The 15,874-nt window shown below is 63.1% G+C and overlaps 1 protein-coding gene across 4 annotated transcripts in view; it reads left to right on the top strand.

Annotated features, from left to right (window-relative positions):
- EVI5L (ecotropic viral integration site 5 like) overlaps positions 1–15,860 on the top strand; it is a 28,857-nt gene extending 12,997 nt beyond the window's left edge. The window contains exons 3-20 of one of the 4 annotated variants that reach the window (XM_045863132.3): positions 221–410; positions 817–1,041; positions 1,155–1,229; positions 1,825–1,950; positions 3,282–3,425; positions 3,596–3,685; positions 4,786–4,883; positions 4,966–5,026; positions 7,982–8,035; positions 8,984–9,016; positions 10,099–10,251; positions 11,536–11,664; positions 13,201–13,341; positions 13,425–13,580; positions 13,669–13,815; positions 13,895–13,990; positions 14,071–14,166; positions 14,349–15,860. In XM_045863132.3, the coding sequence (XP_045719088.1) occupies positions 221–410; positions 817–1,041; positions 1,155–1,229; positions 1,825–1,950; positions 3,282–3,425; positions 3,596–3,685; positions 4,786–4,883; positions 4,966–5,026; positions 7,982–8,035; positions 8,984–9,016; positions 10,099–10,251; positions 11,536–11,664; positions 13,201–13,341; positions 13,425–13,580; positions 13,669–13,815; positions 13,895–13,990; positions 14,071–14,166; positions 14,349–14,627 (2,293 nt within the window). In that variant the 3' untranslated portion in view covers positions 14,628–15,860. The remainder of the gene's footprint in view (positions 1–220; positions 411–816; positions 1,042–1,154; positions 1,230–1,824; positions 1,951–3,281; positions 3,426–3,595; positions 3,686–4,785; positions 4,884–4,965; positions 5,027–7,981; positions 8,036–8,983; positions 9,017–10,098; positions 10,252–11,535; positions 11,665–13,200; positions 13,342–13,424; positions 13,581–13,668; positions 13,816–13,894; positions 13,991–14,070; positions 14,167–14,348) is intronic. The other 3 variants (XM_045863133.3, XM_045863134.3, XM_045863135.3) reach the window with 3 other exon arrangements.
- The last annotated feature ends 14 nt before the right edge of the window (positions 15,861–15,874 follow it).

Raw genomic sequence — 15,874 nt, forward strand, 5'->3', positions numbered from 1 at the left:
GGAAGGCAGACTCTCCAGGGGCCCAGGAATAAGGACGCCGCTTAGAGAGTTTAGGGCACCGGCCAAGGTCACTGGCAAGAACAATTTAGACCCAATCCCTGGCTGCCTCCGGGCCCCCTGAGAGGAGCAGCCGGGCTCCCCAGGGCGTCTCTAGAGACCAGGGGCTGGGCCAGGAGGTGCCCGCAGGCTGGGCCCGCCTCCACCAGCCCTCCCTGCCCAGGCTCCTGGAAGCCGACTCCAAGTCCATGCGCTCCATGAACGGCTCCCGGCGGAACAGCGGCTCCTCACTGGTGTCCAGTTCCTCGGCCTCCTCCAACCTGAGCCACCTGGAGGAGGACACGTGGATCCTGTGGGGCCGCATCGCCAACGAGTGGGAGGAGTGGCGGCGCAGGAAAGAGAAGCTGCTGAAGGTGGGCGGGGCCTGTGGGGCTGGGCGGGGCCGGCCGGGCCACTGGGCCTCCCGCCCCGGCACCGGGGTCTTCCAGGGCCTGAGGGTAGAGGGCAGAAGTGGAGATGAGCCTTGCCGGGACACGGGAGGGGCGAGGAGCCGGGTGGGGATGGTGAGGCAAGTAGCTGTCACCTGGCGTCTCAGGTGCCTGTCTGTCTCCTGCCCTGCTCTGTCCCGTGACGGACGGGGGACAGCGCGTTAAGCAGAGCGCATTCTGTTTGCCGCACGGTGGCTCAGCCAGCTCTGGGCTGCGGGCGAGGCAGAGGCCAGCGCCATCCCAGGGGCTGGCCTGGGTGGCTGTGGGGGAGGCTGCCCTGGGACAGGGTCCAGCCCAGCCTCCTGCTCCCCCTGCCCCACCCCGCTGTCAGGAGCTGATCCGCAAGGGCATCCCACACCACTTCCGGGCCATCGTGTGGCAGCTCCTGTGCAGTGCCACAGACATGCCAGTCAAGAACCAGTACTCGGAGCTCCTCAAGATGTCCTCGCCGTGTGAGAAGCTGATCCGCAGGGACATTGCCCGCACCTACCCAGAGCACGAGTTCTTCAAGGGCCAGGACAGCCTGGGCCAGGAGGTCCTCTTCAACGTCATGAAGGTGAGGCCCGGGGCCTTTGGGGCCTCCCCTACCCGGGCCCCTGCCGGGGTTGGCCTGCTGGGGTGGCGGGGGGGGGGGGGGCGCTGCTGTGACGCACGTGTGTTCCCTTGCAGGCTTACTCCCTGGTGGACAGGGAGGTGGGCTACTGCCAGGGGAGCGCCTTCATCGTGGGCCTGCTCCTCATGCAGGTAGGTGGCTGGGGCCAGCCAGCCTTGGGTTCTGCCCCCAGGAGGTGGGCAAAAGCAGTGTTCCCTCCATCCACGGTCCTCCTAGGGCCGGAGCTTCTCTCTCCATCCGCCTACGACTTCTGCCAGTCTCCAGGCCAAGCCCCCAGGGGGTGGGCACAGGGGGGCTGGCCACCGGCACTGTCCAGGGGCCAGAACTCAGGCAGGGGGCTTAGGTCAGCCAGTATTAGTTGCGTTGAGGATTTCTTCCAGAGAACCCAGCAGACTCAGGAGGCGAGAATGGAGACAGCTGGGGGCGGGGGGACCAGAGGGTGTCTCACCTTGAGCTCTGGAGGTGGGCAGACCTGGATGGCAAGTCCCAGCGCCACTGTTTTCTACCGGGCGGCCTGTGGCAGGTGACCTCAGCCTCAGGAGGTTTCCCATCAGTAAAACCCAGGTGACGCTACTGACCAGAGGCTTGTTATGAGGGTCCAGGCCGCCCACACAGTCCATGTCCCGTAAATCTAAATGGAACAGAAGCAGGCAAAGCCCTGCACACCAGGGCCATAAGAAGAGCAGCGAGCACCCCCTCCCACCCTGCCTGCCCCCCCCACCGTAGATGCCTGAGGAGGAAGCCTTCTGTGTATTCGTGCGGCTGATGCAGGAGTACCGACTGAGGGAGCTCTTCAAGCCCAGCATGGCGGAGCTGGGGCTCTGCATCTACCAGTTCGAGTACATGCTACAGGTGAGCGGCAGCCAGGGGTGGTCTGCACCCACCCACTCCTGTCAGCCTACACCCATGGGCGCTAACCTAGGGCATCCCCATTTCTGTCTCTTTGAGAATCCGGGGGCCAAGAAGTCGCATGCATGTTCCAGCTAAGAAAGGGGTCCTGTGCTGGCGAGGCTGGGGGTACTGTCCCGAAGGGTGCCTCCAGGGACAGGGCGAGGACCAGCCATTGATGGTGGGGGCTCCTGAGAGCATGGGGCTCCCAGAGCTGCTAGGACAAGAGTGGTCAGGCTGGCTCTTCTCAGATACACCATCGGCCCCCTCCCTGTCTGCTCCCCAGTGGCAGAAGGAGGGAAAGTGTTGTCTGCCTGCGTTTGCTGATACCGGAGAGCAGCCGACTCTGTTTATAAATAGCAGCCCCTACAGGGCCTGCCCCTGGCTGGCAGACGGAGACTGGGCGTGCGTGCGTGCGTGCGTGCACACAGGGCCTGCTTCAGAAGCTGTCGCAGGTGGGGCTGTGTAGCTCGACGTAGCAGCGGGCAGGGAGGTACTGTCGCTTGAGGGGACCTGGTAGTGTTGACAAGCAAGTGGCCCAGGCCACAGAGAAGAAGCCACCTGCCCCAGGCCGGGTAGGCAAGGCCATCCACAGCAGAGTACGGGGACAGGACCAGAGAACTCCTGGCTGTGGGATGAAGCCCCAGGGCAGGTGGGGAGACAGCCCCAGAGTCCACTCTCTCTTGGTGAAGGACATCCAGGGGCTCCTGACACCTTGTCCAGCCCCAGTTTCCCCAATTTCTGTCCCTTTTCAGCAGTCTGAAGTTCAGGCCCATCAGACAGGCATCCTCTGAGAACTGCTGGGAGCCAAGCATGATGGGGCGGGGGAGGGGGGCGCTGTGGGTGGACACAGCAACTGGCAGGTCACAAAATATGAGGTGAGCTGCAGTGGGCTCACTACCCCACCCCCCCGCTCGCTCTCTGGGTGAACTTGGGGAGTTACATAACCACATAACCATCCTCCCCCCCACCACCCCGAGCCCTGGAAGCTCCCCCTTGAGGCAGTGGTGAGGATCCCATAAGCGTTATGCTAGTGCCTGCCAGTATACCCGGCCCCCCCCAGCTGCAGCTACTCCTGCCACCCCTGCCTATGTCCCCACCTCGTGCCACTCAGAACTCTCGGGTGCTTCAGCCTCACCCAAACACAGTGCCAAGGGCACACAGAGGAAGGGAGCCACAGGCTGCCCAGGGCGGGCCAGGAAGTCTCCCTGGAAGCCGGGGCACCGAGGCCCTGCACTTGTGCCCAGCAGTCTCTTCATGGTGCCTGGCCTCCTCCTCCCACCCCCTCACTCCAGGAGCAGCTCCCGGATCTGAACACCCACTTCCGCTCCCAGAGCTTCCACACGTCCATGTACGCCTCGTCCTGGTTTCTCACGCTCTTCCTGACCACTTTCCCGCTACCTGTTGCCACCCGTGTCTTCGACATCTTCATGTACGAGGTGAGGACCCCAAACACCCCTTTGTCTCCCAGATACCTGACATGGGAAACAAATCCCAGTCAGGCCCAGGCTAAGGAAGGGCCAGGGCTTGGAGGGATGGGGGGTGTCAGACAGCCCCCCCGCCCCGGGAGAGCAGGATTGGAGACTCACTGCCATCATCCCCTTTGCAGGGCCTGGAGATTGTGTTCCGGGTGGGCCTTGCCCTGCTGCAGGTGAACCAGACAGAGCTGATGCAGCTGGACATGGAGGGGATGTCCCAGGTGGGCCAGGAGGCCGGGGTGGGTGGGATTCCCTTACACCAGCCGCCCCCCCCCCCCCCCCAGCCCAGGCAGGTGAAGTCCTCCTGAGAGATGGGGAAGGGCCTGGCTGCAAGGGCAGAAGGTGCTCCTGAGCATCCTGCTCCTTTCCCATGCTTCCCTGAGGCCTTCCTGGAGGACAAGGCAGGCTCTGAGGAGCAGCCTGGCTACTTGGGGGTCGGGGGGGAAATGGTGGAAGGCCTAGGCTTAGGCCAAGCCCTAGGAGGTCCCACTCCCCTCTCCTGCTCCCAGCTCTGGGTCCTCCAGTCTAATGGGGCAAATAGTGATAGCAGCTGAACCACCAGGCCTTGGCTGTGGTTTGGGCCCCGGCAGCTGGGCCAGGCGAGGGCACGGACGGGAGTGAGGGGGCTGGGGCAGCTGCAGAGGAGGCAGCCGGCTTTCCCGCCACGTCCGCGTCATGCAGGCCCCTCCCCCTGCCAGCATCTTCCAGCTGGTGCTTCGGGGAAGAATGCACAAAGGCCACGGCTGTGTCCATGAACACGGGCATCCATTGTGTGCCCCTGCCAGAGGGGGCCAGCTGGGCTGAGGAGGGAGAGCCAGCCTGGCCCCGAACCGCCGCAAGCTGTGTCCTCCGTTGGGGCCGGTGCTTATTAACCCTTTGCCGGGGCTCCTGGGGCCACAGGCGTGCAGGCTGACCACCAAGGGGTCTTCCCTCCAGGCTGCTCCCACTGCCCTGACTCCTCACACTCTTGAGCCTCTCACTGCCCTAGGGCAGTGACACGCCTCCCCCCCCATCCCTGCGCTCAGATCCCACCACCACCCAGCCTCTGCCCGCGGGAGCTGCCGAAGCCCTGCTTTTCCCCTGCAGATGGCAGTCCTGGCTGCAGGTGCTGCTTCCCCCCAACGCACGCCCAGCCCCGCTTCTCGCACTTACTCGCTCCACACGCACTGACTGAGTGCCCATGGCAGGCTGGGCCCTGAGCTGGGACATGGTGACGCCCCTGGCAGACCAGCTCCTCCTGCAGGGAAGCGGGGTACAGCAGGGCTCTGGCGGCCCCCCGAGTCAGGGCCTGTGTGTCAGGGACGGTCTGTGCCCCCCACAGTACTTCCAGAGGGTGATCCCCCACCAGTTTGACAGCTGCCCGGACAAGCTGATCCTCAAGGCTTACCAGGTCAAGTACAACCCCAAGAAGATGAAGAGGTCAGTACCAGGCGGCCGGGGTGCTGGCAGAAAGGGGTCCCCTAGAGTGGGACGGCGACCACATCGGCTTTCCCCTCTGCAGGCTGGAGAAGGAGTATGCAGCCATGAAGAGCAAGGAGATGGAGGAGCAGATTGAGATCAAAGTGAGTCCCCAGGGAGGTGTGGGGGACAGGGACGGGATGCCCTTGGGAGTGCAGCCTGGCCCAAGCCACGTACCAGCCTGTCCTCAGAATTGGAGGCGTCGTCCCTCCACCCACCTGCCCCTTCGTTCACCAGCCGGCCGGCGTGTGAGCAAGGGCCTACCCCAGGGCTGGAGACCCGTCCCAGTGCTGGAGTGGCAAATAAGGTGGATAGGTCCCTGCCCTCATGGGACCCCCCAGTTATAGTGGGGAGATGGTTGGGGAACCCATAGATACAGAGTATGGACTCCAGAAAGTATTCTGGATAAAAACGTGCAGGAGAGAGGTGGAGCTGACCCCGGGGGAGATTGCTCCAGGCCCACGGAGCCCGTGCAAAAGGCTATGCAGCAACAGGCCTGATGGACTAAAGGAACATCAGGACTAGAGGAGTAGCAGGAAGGCTGCCTCAGTGGGTACAACCCGGAGGTCAGGGCCAGGCAGGAGCCAGGCATGTCGGACAGAGTCCCAGACTCTCCTTCCTCTCCTTCTTTCTGCTTTCATCCTTCCACACGTGATTTTAGTTAGTCACGCAATAAGCATTTATTGAGCACCTACTGTGTGCCAGAGTCACAGCAGAGACTGAGCCCCCCCCCCCAATCCAGCGAGAGGGACAGACACAAACACATACCCCTGGCTTTGTCCTCTTCAGGGACAGAGTTCCACAGACCAGGATTCAAATCCCAGCTCTACCATGGACCAGCCATGTGACCCAGGAAGATTCACCTTTTTGAGCTTCAGTGTCCCCTTCTGCAAAATGGGGATAACATTTGCTCTGCTGTTCAAATTATTATAATTTATTAATTTTTATTTTTACTACCATCACCACTATCAACATCTCCACCTCCTTTAGAAAGGCAGAGGCAGAATCTAGATTAGAATCCGGGTAACCTGCCACCCATACCTGAAAGGGAAAGAGGACATCAGCGTCCTGACCCTGTTTGTAGGTTTTCCAGAAGTAGTTTTGTGTCCTGAGTTTGCAAGCGTCCCCCTTTCTCAGGAATGGTAACTTGACTGATGCACCAGTCCAAACGTGGGTACCTGTCTTGCTCATGCACAGTCATGGGCCTGCCCCCATTGGTGACCATGAGGGCCCAGCAGTAGGTAGGGACACAGCAGACACTGAGACAACACGCCCCCCCTGGAAACTTCCCCTCAGAGGAGCTTGAGAGCCCATAGGCCTTAAAGGATCCAGGCAGATGCCTTCACCCATGGCCCTGCCCTTTGCTCTTTCCCTTTTAGCCTGTTTCAAAACGTACCTGGAATTTGCTTTAATCAGGTGTGGTATGGTGACAGACACGGAGACAACACACAGACTGCCTTTGAAAGAAGGGTTTATTACTCACAGTTCCGGAAAGGAGGGGGCACACCCCACCGTGCTTGGCCACATGGGGAAGCACCGGAAGCAGAGGGCAAGAGGGGCAAAGCATGGGCCAGTGCCTTTACTGTGGTCTCCACAGGAAGGAACGGGCAAGGCAGGGCAGTCAAGTTGGGGTCGAGGGTTGGTTCCTTTGAATAATTTCAGGAAGCTGCGGGCTACAGTGGGGTCCCGCGTTGTCCTGGGGCAATTTAGGGCAGGGAGAACATTGGGCTTGGTGTGTGAGTGAGACAGGCAAGGTGGGTGGGTGTGGGCTCTGGGTTGGCTGGTTTGCATCTGAAAGGCGCACTAGCCTGCAGGTGGTTTGCTGTCTCTAGGAATTAGCTAGTCCTGGGCAGGGCAGTCTCTCCAAGACTGGCCAGGTAGCTGGATATCAAAGCATCAAAAATACAGGAAAAAAAAAAAAAGCCTGATGTATACCTAGACCCCGGAGTTCTTGCTCACTCCTTGTCTCGTTTTCCCTTTGGAGTAAGCAGGAGAGAGGAGAGTTGTTGCTTGGGCACATCAAACTCCTCAAGGATCTCTGCGGTTATGCAGTGGTGGGCCAAGGCCAGAGATGGGGCAGAGTGATCCAAGGGTCAGGGGTGAGGATCTGGACTCCACATTCCGGATGTGGGGCAGAGACCTGTGCCTGAAACAGCTCTAATCCAGGCAAGCTGGGGGGCTCAGACAAGACAATGCCCCCCTCTGGTTCAGTTTCCCCATGCATGACATCACTGAATGACTATCAATCACGTCTGTGATTTTCTCTGACTGCAGATGCTTCCCAGGAGTGTTCTGGGTGTTTCCATCACCTTCTTCCCGGAGAAAAACCAGAAAATGTTCTTTGTAATCCACAGGGAGGCAGGGCCCTCATTAATAATGGATGAATGTGGGGTCTCAGGGCTTCAGGAAGATGCCGGATCTGGTTGGTGCTCATTCAGCACACACTTAGGATCCAACTATCTGTACCTGCTCCTTAAAGGGTACATAGGTAGAGACTAAGATGCAAGGCGTATATAAACCTCACTTTGCTTAAAACCAAATCCATCAGTGTAGGGGAGAAGGTGAAAAGCAAAGCAAGCTGCTTCCAGAACCCCAGTCGGGGGCTGACTTTTGGTGGGTCACAGAAACATAGCCATCCAGCTGAAGGAGGGCTGTGTGTTCCGCAAGACCCCCTCCCCTGGACCCTAACTCTGAGAACAGTTCATTCTGGTGCTGGAAGTGAAGCAGTGAGGGGAGGGAACGGAGAGGCGCAGAGGAAGGCCTGCCCTTGTGGGAGGTACCACACGTCTCCCCAGGAGACTCCCCAGGAAGGCGAGGGTGCTGACTACTGACCCCTGATACACAGTGCATACCCATGAAAGCAATCACTTTATGAACCAAGGTTTGTTTAAAAAAAAAAAAATCTAATGGGCCATGCTGTATGGGAATTGGCCCTGTTTCCTGGGATCACTGACCCAGAGCATCTGATGATGGCTCTATCTGGCCTGGAGGCAGCCTGGCCCTTCAGGTATGGCAGTGGGAGTGCGGTTCTGACACACTTCCCCCTTCTCCCCACATAGAGGCTTCGGACGGAGAACCGGCTCCTAAAACAACGGATTGAGACCCTGGAGAAGGTGAGGAGCGTGGCCACCAGCCTATGGCTCCAACCCCTCCAGGCCCCAAGCAGGACCCAGCAGCCAGAGGGCCAGCCAGCCCCCTGCCCGGGCCTGGGCCCCACCTTGAACCAGCGGCCCCGAGGAGCATGGTGCACATCCCATGGCCCCCTGCCCCACAAGCCCCACTGAGATTTGGGCTGCCATAGAACCAGGGGGCATAGGGCAGCTCTGCCTGGGATTGGGTGTGAAGTTATAACCCAGTTAACTGCAAACACGGGTCCCTCCTGGGCTGTCTGCGTGGGGGGAAGGAGGCAGACTGCTGCTTTGACTGAGGTGCCCTGAATTAGGCCACAGGCTCCCAACCCTGTAATTTGGAGGCCTCACCCTCGAAAGAAAGGACGTAGAGTAGAGGAGGGGCGGCCTTACCACAGGCGCCGTGGTGGGGTGCCACAACCTTGACCCTGGCCCCCAACCTGTTTTTAAAGATGGGAGTAAAGGCGGGGGGGGGCCCCTCTCCAACTCTCACTTGGCCCCCGCTGCCCACAGGGAGTAGTCATCCACCGGTGGGTACCGCCCTGGCGCCAAAGCCTCGATTCTTACTCCGACTCCAAGTTAAAACACTTCCCCGTGGCCCGCCGCTGCCGCCCCATCCCTCAGCCTCCAGGGATGCGCCTCCTCCCGCGCGGAGTTTGCCGGGCCCTGGAGGGGGCTGCTGTGGGCACCCCCACCTGCCCACCCACACACAGATCCCTCTCCAGGACGGAGCTAGCCTTGGCTTTGCTCTTCCTCCGGGTCCTCTCCTGCTGGTTCTTTGGTTCTCTGGTCTCACTCCTCTTTCCCCTGCTTCTAGAGATAGTCCACTGCGTTAGTGACAAGTGGTTCTTGTCTGTCTCTCCCCCTCTCCTGTCCCTGCGCCTTCCGCTCTGCCTCCTCCCCCTGTCGCTCGGAACCCCCTCCGCCGGGTAGGAGAGCGCTGCTCTGGCTGATAGGTTAATCCAGGTACTGTAGCTTTTCATGCCCCTCTCCCATGTCCGTCCTGGTCCCTGCACACGACAGCCAGGAACCGCCTCTTCCTTGGCCGCTGCCAACCCGGGGGCAGAAGGGGGCAGGCCTGGCACCATGCATGGGGGTGGCTGGGGACCGCTTCTCAGGGGAGACAGAGGTTTCCCTAGGGGGGGAAGAGGGGTGTGTGTGTGAAAGCATGGTGTGTGGGGTAAGTGTGAGTCTGTGAATGTCTGTACATGCACGTGGACAGAAAGCTTCCTCCCTCCAGGGGACACAGGTGGGGATCCTGAGGCTGTATCAGCCACAGGCCCTGGTGTGTGCACTGCGCTGAGCCTCCCTACCCCCCCCCCCCACATGCACCACCCCTTCTGGCCCCTCACGCTCCTCTCCGCTCCTACCTGCAAAGCCTGCCATCTTCCCTCACCTGCTTCTGCTGCTGCCTCATCTCGAATGGCTTTATCTGGAAGCTTCTGCCTGCCACCTGGTGGCTCCGAGCCTGGAATGGGGGGACCCGAATTGGGTGGGTTGAGGGAATGAGGCGGGGGGAGGGGTCTTAGCCCTGGGTAGATGGAGGCCCCAGGATTCAGGACTGGAGAAGGTTCCAGAAGAGCTGTACTCCACCTGCCAACCCTGCTCTGAGGGCCGGTCCTGAGTCCCCGGGGCCTCTGCTGCCTCCAGACCCCACCCTCGCCAGTGGAGCCCCGCAGCTGCTGTGCCTCAGTCCCGAATAAGGATGGGTTCGCCTCACCTGGGACAGAGGCTGGGAGCCAGGAGCCGGCAGGGGAAGGAGCTGGCCTCGGCCCCACCTTGGGGCCCCCGTTCTCCATTTAAGCCCCACAAAGCCTGGGCCTGGGGTGGGTCTGTGCTTTCAGGCTCGTCCCCGTGTCCTGTTCCTGCCTGCCCCCACCCACAGGCCCAGACCCGGTGGGGCGCCCCATCCCAGGCTCTGAGTGCGGGAGGCCTTGCCCCTCTCCCACCCCATGGCCGCCCTCTAGGGGCCTCCCCCTGCGGTGGGCCAGAGGCAGGGCCTGGAGTGTGAGCAGAGGGTCACGGCCTCCCGTCCTCACTGTGCTCAGGGGCAGGTGACACGGGCGCAGGAGGCCGAGGAGAACTACGTCATCAAGCGGGAGTTGGCCGTCGTGAGGCAGCAATGCAGCTCAGCGGCCGAGGACCTGCAGAAGGCCCAGAGCACCATCCGGCAGCTTCAGGAGCAGCAGGTACCAGGCCAGGTGGGCAGGGCTGCGCGCCACACCATGGCTCCCCCCTTCTGGATCTGCCCCCGTACATCCTGGGTGGGGTGCGGGGTAGGGGAGGAGAAACCTAGAGGGAGTGCAGATTCTCCCCCAGCCCTGCCCCCAGGTTGGGGAATCCTGGGGTCTCCATTCCGCCCCCAGCCAGGGAGGTGTCTGACCAGCCACACTGAGAACGAGACAGCATCAGCACAAGGGCCCCTGGGACCCAGGCTCTACCTGCAGGGCCCCCTCCCTCAGCTGATGTGGCTGTGACTCCTTAGGGGAGCCCTGGTGTGTCCCCAAGGTCGGAAGGGCTGTCAGGCTTCCCCAGGGCCAGCCATGCAGGGTGGGAGCTAGCATGAGAGACAGGAGGGGGTTCCCTGCTCCAGAGCCCAGCACTTTGCCCCCATAAGAGGGTCTGGTCTGTGCCCACCACTCTGAGCTGGCAGAGTGGGGGTGAGGGGCCGGCCCAAGTTGTGCTGTGGAGTCAGGAACTCGGAATCATGGTGGGAGGGCCCTCACAGGCCAGAGCATGGTGAAGAGTCCACTTCTCCAGCACGTGGCTTTTGGGATTTTCCTTCAGCTGTACCCAAGCCACCTTCTTATTTGATGACCTGCCAGTGGCAGTGTGGCCAATGGGGAAACCAAGGCTGGGCTCATCCCAACCTTGGCACGATGCCCCCTTTGAGGCCAGGGAGACATTCCCCTGGCACCCCCAAGCTCCGCCTTTAGGGGCATCCCTCACCTACCAGCCAGGTCTTCACTGTCGAGCTGTTTTGAAGTGGGGGTGTAATGAGAGGAGGGAGGTGGGGAAAGAGGGGCAGGAGCACCATAGCCCTGAGCCCCACCCTGCTCCCACCCCCACCGTGTGGTTAGGCACTGACCACACAGCAGGGAGGGGGCCCAATCCTGGGAACCAGCCCCTGGCATCCCTCCGGGGGGCAGCCTGAGGCCATGGAAGGATCCCTTCAGAAGGTCCCCTCATTGTGGCTTTCCCAGGAAAGAGGCTAAGCCAGGATGGCGACACCCCTGGGCACAGAGCATCAGAACCCCCACGATGGGGCTCAGCTCTCTCCCCACGAGGTCAGAAGGCACAGGAAGGGGATCCAGGGTTTCTCCTCACCCCCCACCCTGCCTCTACTGGCAGCCTGAGCCCCTCTGCCAGCCCGGGGGCTTTGAGGAGGGGGGGGCCAAGGCCTGGGCCCACAGCCGGTTGGCAGGAAGGCTGCATACCCTCCAGCTGCCGCCTGGGGCCCGACACAGCCCTCTGCCCGCCTCCAGGACAACCCGCGCCTCACCGAGGACTTTGTGGCCCACCTGGAGACTGAGCTGGAGCAGTCAAGGCTACGGGAGACCGAGACGCTGGGGGCTCTGCGGGAGATGCAGGACAAGGTTCTAGACATGGAGAAGGTGCGACCGGGTGGGCAAGGGGGCAGGCACTCGGGGAATGGTGGAAAAGGGGAAGTGGAGGTACTGGGTGCACTTTGGGAGGTACATGACCAGGCCCTAGTCAAGAAGGGGTGACCAGGCAGACCCGCAGGGCACATCAGACCCCCCTTGCTCTGCGGGTCCCCCAAGAACCTAGGGAACCTCCCTGACACATTGGTGCCCCGCTTCCTCCCACATGGTCACCACCCAAGGTTCTGGGCCTACGGGAAGTTGGGCCCCTCACCACAGACCCTCCTGAGCCCCGGAGGTATACACACGTGTCAGGGCACACACAAAGCAGAATGACTCTTCAAGGGGCATATCTGCCCTTGTGCCCCAGGCACAGGGCCAGCAGTGTGGTGGCTTTCATGGGCTTCTGGGCAGACAGTCCCACCCGTGTGTGTCTCCCTCCCCGGGCTCCAGGATGGAGGTGGGAGGGAAGGCCAAGGCCCATCAGCGTTGCTCTCCCCTTCCCCACCCCTATGGAGATACCACCCAGGGGGTGCACTGGGACCACCCTCTCCCACCTGCTACCCTAAAGGGGGGCCGCAAACCTCCTGGGCCCTCCTCAACTGTTGTCACCTTCACTCCATATTGACTCAGCTCCCACAAAGCCACCGGAAGAGAGGTGCCCCGGCCAGCAGAGGGCAGCAGGACCCACTCACACAAGGCAGGAGCCATGCCCCACCTCCCTCAAGCCTGCACTATGTGGGGTGCCCTGCCAGGTGGGGTGACTGCCCCATCCATGGGCTTCTCAGTCCCCATCAGCCGGCCCAGAGCTGGGCTTTCCTCCCACCTCCCTCCACATCAAAGGGAAATGTGCACCAGGAGATCCTGCCACCACCACCAACCCCCCCAACTCCCAGGCTCAAACAAGGGTCAGTGAGGACCTCCAGCAGCAAGCCAAATTTTGATCCAAGAGGCTGGAGCACAAGTCCCTCATCACTAAGCCCTTGGAATGCTGGGCCCGGGCCTATACTGGCCCTCAGCCCATTCCAGGGAAAGGGGCTGCCTAGCCTGGTCTGGGGCGTGGGGGGGGGGGGGGGGTATAGGGGCAAGGAGCAGGGACAGGTTGCTGCAACTCATAGTCTTCTCAGCTGGTGCTGAGGCAGGTCCCAAGTGTGATCATGGGCCCCAGGGGGCGGATCTCAGATTCCCAGGTGGGGAGGCCCCTGCCCTTGCCCAGCCTGCCTGGTGTTATTAGCAGTAAAATGTGTGGAGAACGCTGGCATTAGGGGGTCACCCTGAGACAGTCCAGTGAGAGCAGGTGCTGTTCTTGACATCCCCTTTGCAGGCAGAATTTCTGAGGATCTATCCCCGGGGCCACATGGGTGGGGTCTGCTCCGCATAGGCCTGGGCCGCCCGTCCGGTGTATCCTGGGCTCCGGGGCGCACCCTGTCCCCGCGGGGCTGGCGGAGGTGGAGCTCAGAGGAGACGTGGCGGAGGGGTCTTGGTCCCGCGGTCAGGGCCGCCTGGCCGCGCAGCTGCCCTGGGCTCTGACCGCCTTTCGCCCGGCAGAGGAACAACTCGCTGCCCGACGAGAACAACGTGGCGCGGCTGCAGGAGGAGCTGAAGGCGCTCAAGGTGCGGGAGGGCGAGGCGGTGGCCTCGGCGCGGGAGCTGCAGCTGCAGCTGCAGGAGCTCTCGGACACCTGGCAGGTGAGGGCCCTAGCCCGACGCACACGCGAAGTGGCCCGTGCGACCCTCGGGGCCGGAGACGGACCGCGCACCTCTCCCCCCAGGCCCACCTGTCCCGCGGCGGCCGCTGGAAGGAGTCCCCGCGGAAGCTGGTCCTGGGCGAGCTGCAGGACGAGCTGATGAGCGTGCGTCTGCGCGAGGCCCAGGCTCTGGCCGAGGGTCGCGAGCTGCGGCAGCGCGTGGTGGAACTCGAGACGCAGGTGGGCCCGAGCGCCCGCGCCCCGGGGGGGGGGGGGGGGGAGGGGTCGGTGCCGGCGGCCAGGCCGTGACCCCCGCCGCCGCCCCCAGGACCACATTCACCGCAACCTGCTGAACCGCGTGGAGGCGGAGCGCGCGGCGCTGCAGGAGAAGCTGCAGTACCTGGCGGCGCAGAACAAGGGGCTGCAGACGCAGCTCAGCGAAAGCCGCCGCAAGCAGGCCGAGGCCGAGTGCAAGGTGCGCCCCCGCCCGCCCTCCCCCCCCGGCCCCCGCCCCGCCGCGCCCCTTGACCCGCCCTCGCCCCCTCTGCCCCCAGAGCAAGGAGGAGGTGATGGCCGTGCGCCTGCGGGAGGCGGACAGCATGGCGGCGGTGGCCGAGATGCGGCAGCGCATCGCCGAGCTGGAGATCCAGGTGAGCGGCGGGGGCCGGGGCGGGGGCCGGGGCGGGGGCGGGCCCTGCCCTGACCGCCCGTGACCTGGCCCGCCCCGCAGAGGGAGGAGGGCCGCATCCAGGGCCAACTGAACCACTCGGACTCGTCGCAGTACATCCGCGAGCTCAAGGACCAGATCGAGGAGCTGAAGGCCGAGGTGAGCGCAGGCTGGCGCGGGAGGGGCGGGAGCCCTGCGTGTCCCCCGCGGGTGAGGCGCGGGCGGCGGCGCCGGGGAGAGCGGGGGCGGGGGTAGTGGGGGCGGGAGGAGCGGCCCGGTGGCCCGGTTCCGTCCGCGGGGGCGGCCGTGCCCGCCTTCAGCGCGCCGGTTCCCCGCCCCAGGTGCGGCTGCTGAAGGGCCCGCCGCCCTTCGAGGACCCGCTGGCCTTCGACGGGCTGGGCCTGGCGCGGCACCTGGATGAGGACTCGCTGCCGTCGTCCGACGAGGAGCTGCTCGGCGTGGGCGTGGGCGCGGCGCTGCAGGACGCGCTCTACCCGCTGTCCCCGCGCGACGCGCGCTTCTTCCGCCGTCTGGAGCGGCCGGCCAAGGACAGCGAGGGCAGCTCAGACAGCGACGCCGACGAGCTGGCCGCGCCCTATAGCCAGGGCCTGGACAACTGAGGCCGTGCCCTGCGTGCGGGAGCCAGGGGGCCAGCGCCCGCTCCTCCGCAGGTGGCCGCACCTGATAAACTCCACGCGCTCCGCGGTCCCGCCCACCGGAGGGCCAGGCCCACAGCGGCGGGGCGCAGAGGGTCGGGCCGCGCTGCGGTCTGAGGATCCTCAGGGTCCCCCCGGCAGGCCCACTCTCCCCAGCAGTGTTTATCCATCTTGGTCTGTATCGCTCCGGGCCCGGTTCCCTGGAGGGTCTGCCCCTCTTAACAGCCAGGGCAGGGGATGACCCAGAGGTCCCAGGACTGGATGAGCAGGAAGCTCCCTCCTCCCAGCAGTCCCCCTTCTAGGACACGGGTGGCCTTGCTGGGAAGGGCCCAGGAGCTAAAGGAGGCCTAAGGAAGAAGGGGCAGCTCTGGGCTGGAAGTTACCGCCCCATGATGCCCCTGGGGACCGTTGGCGGCTGGGCACAGATGGCCAGGCTGGGCTTTCCTGCCTGGTGCAGGCATCATGGCCCCTGAAGCAGAAACCAAAGTCCCCCCTACTGTATGCAGGGCCACCTGGGGTGTGAGTGGACAGTGGGAACCAGCCCAGGCCCGGGCAGTGTCTGCCCCTGCTTCTTGGGGGCCAGAGCAGCTGCAAGGAAGTGAAGAGACCCCCTCTCCCCAGCGCCCCACATCTTCCTCTTGAGACACTCCCATCACCTTGTCTTGGCCAATGATGGAGGGGCTCCCCCACCCAAGCTAGCCTGCTCTCCAAGGAGTCCCCAGCCTCCACATCCCTTCCTTCCCTGTGTCCTCAGCCCCATCCTCTGGCCAAGGCCAGGCCCCAGGGGAGGAGCCTTCCCAGTGGGGTTACCTCCCCTTGGCTGCTCACGGTGGTCCCGTGGTCTCTGCAGAGTCAGAGCTGAGAACGGTGCCAAAGTCCAACAATGCCCCCAGCCCCTTGCCCCCAGGGCCTTGTGACCCTCGGGCCTGACCCTGTCAGGTGCTCCTGGAGCCTGGAGCAGCGTCAAAAGCAATCTCCCTGGCACTTCCTGGGGTGGGGATCATGCTCAGTTACCCCTTTCCGGTCGCCCACTCCTCAGTGTTAACAGAGCCTGGGGACCAGGGTGGGCATCCGAGGGGCTCTCCCATGTGCCCCCCACACTGCCCACCACCATTTTGCACACTGCCTGTTCACACTCCACATGTCGCCCAGGCGGGAAAGATGGAAAATAAAGTGTATTTACACAGTCACAGACAAGGGTACAACACGCC

This window comes from Mirounga angustirostris, unplaced genomic scaffold, assembly GCF_029215605.1.
Source record: "Mirounga angustirostris isolate CCGP_5_RB_7025 unplaced genomic scaffold, mMirAng1.0.hap1 SCAF_1, whole genome shotgun sequence".
Classification (NCBI taxonomy): domain Eukaryota; kingdom Metazoa; phylum Chordata; class Mammalia; order Carnivora; family Phocidae; genus Mirounga; species Mirounga angustirostris.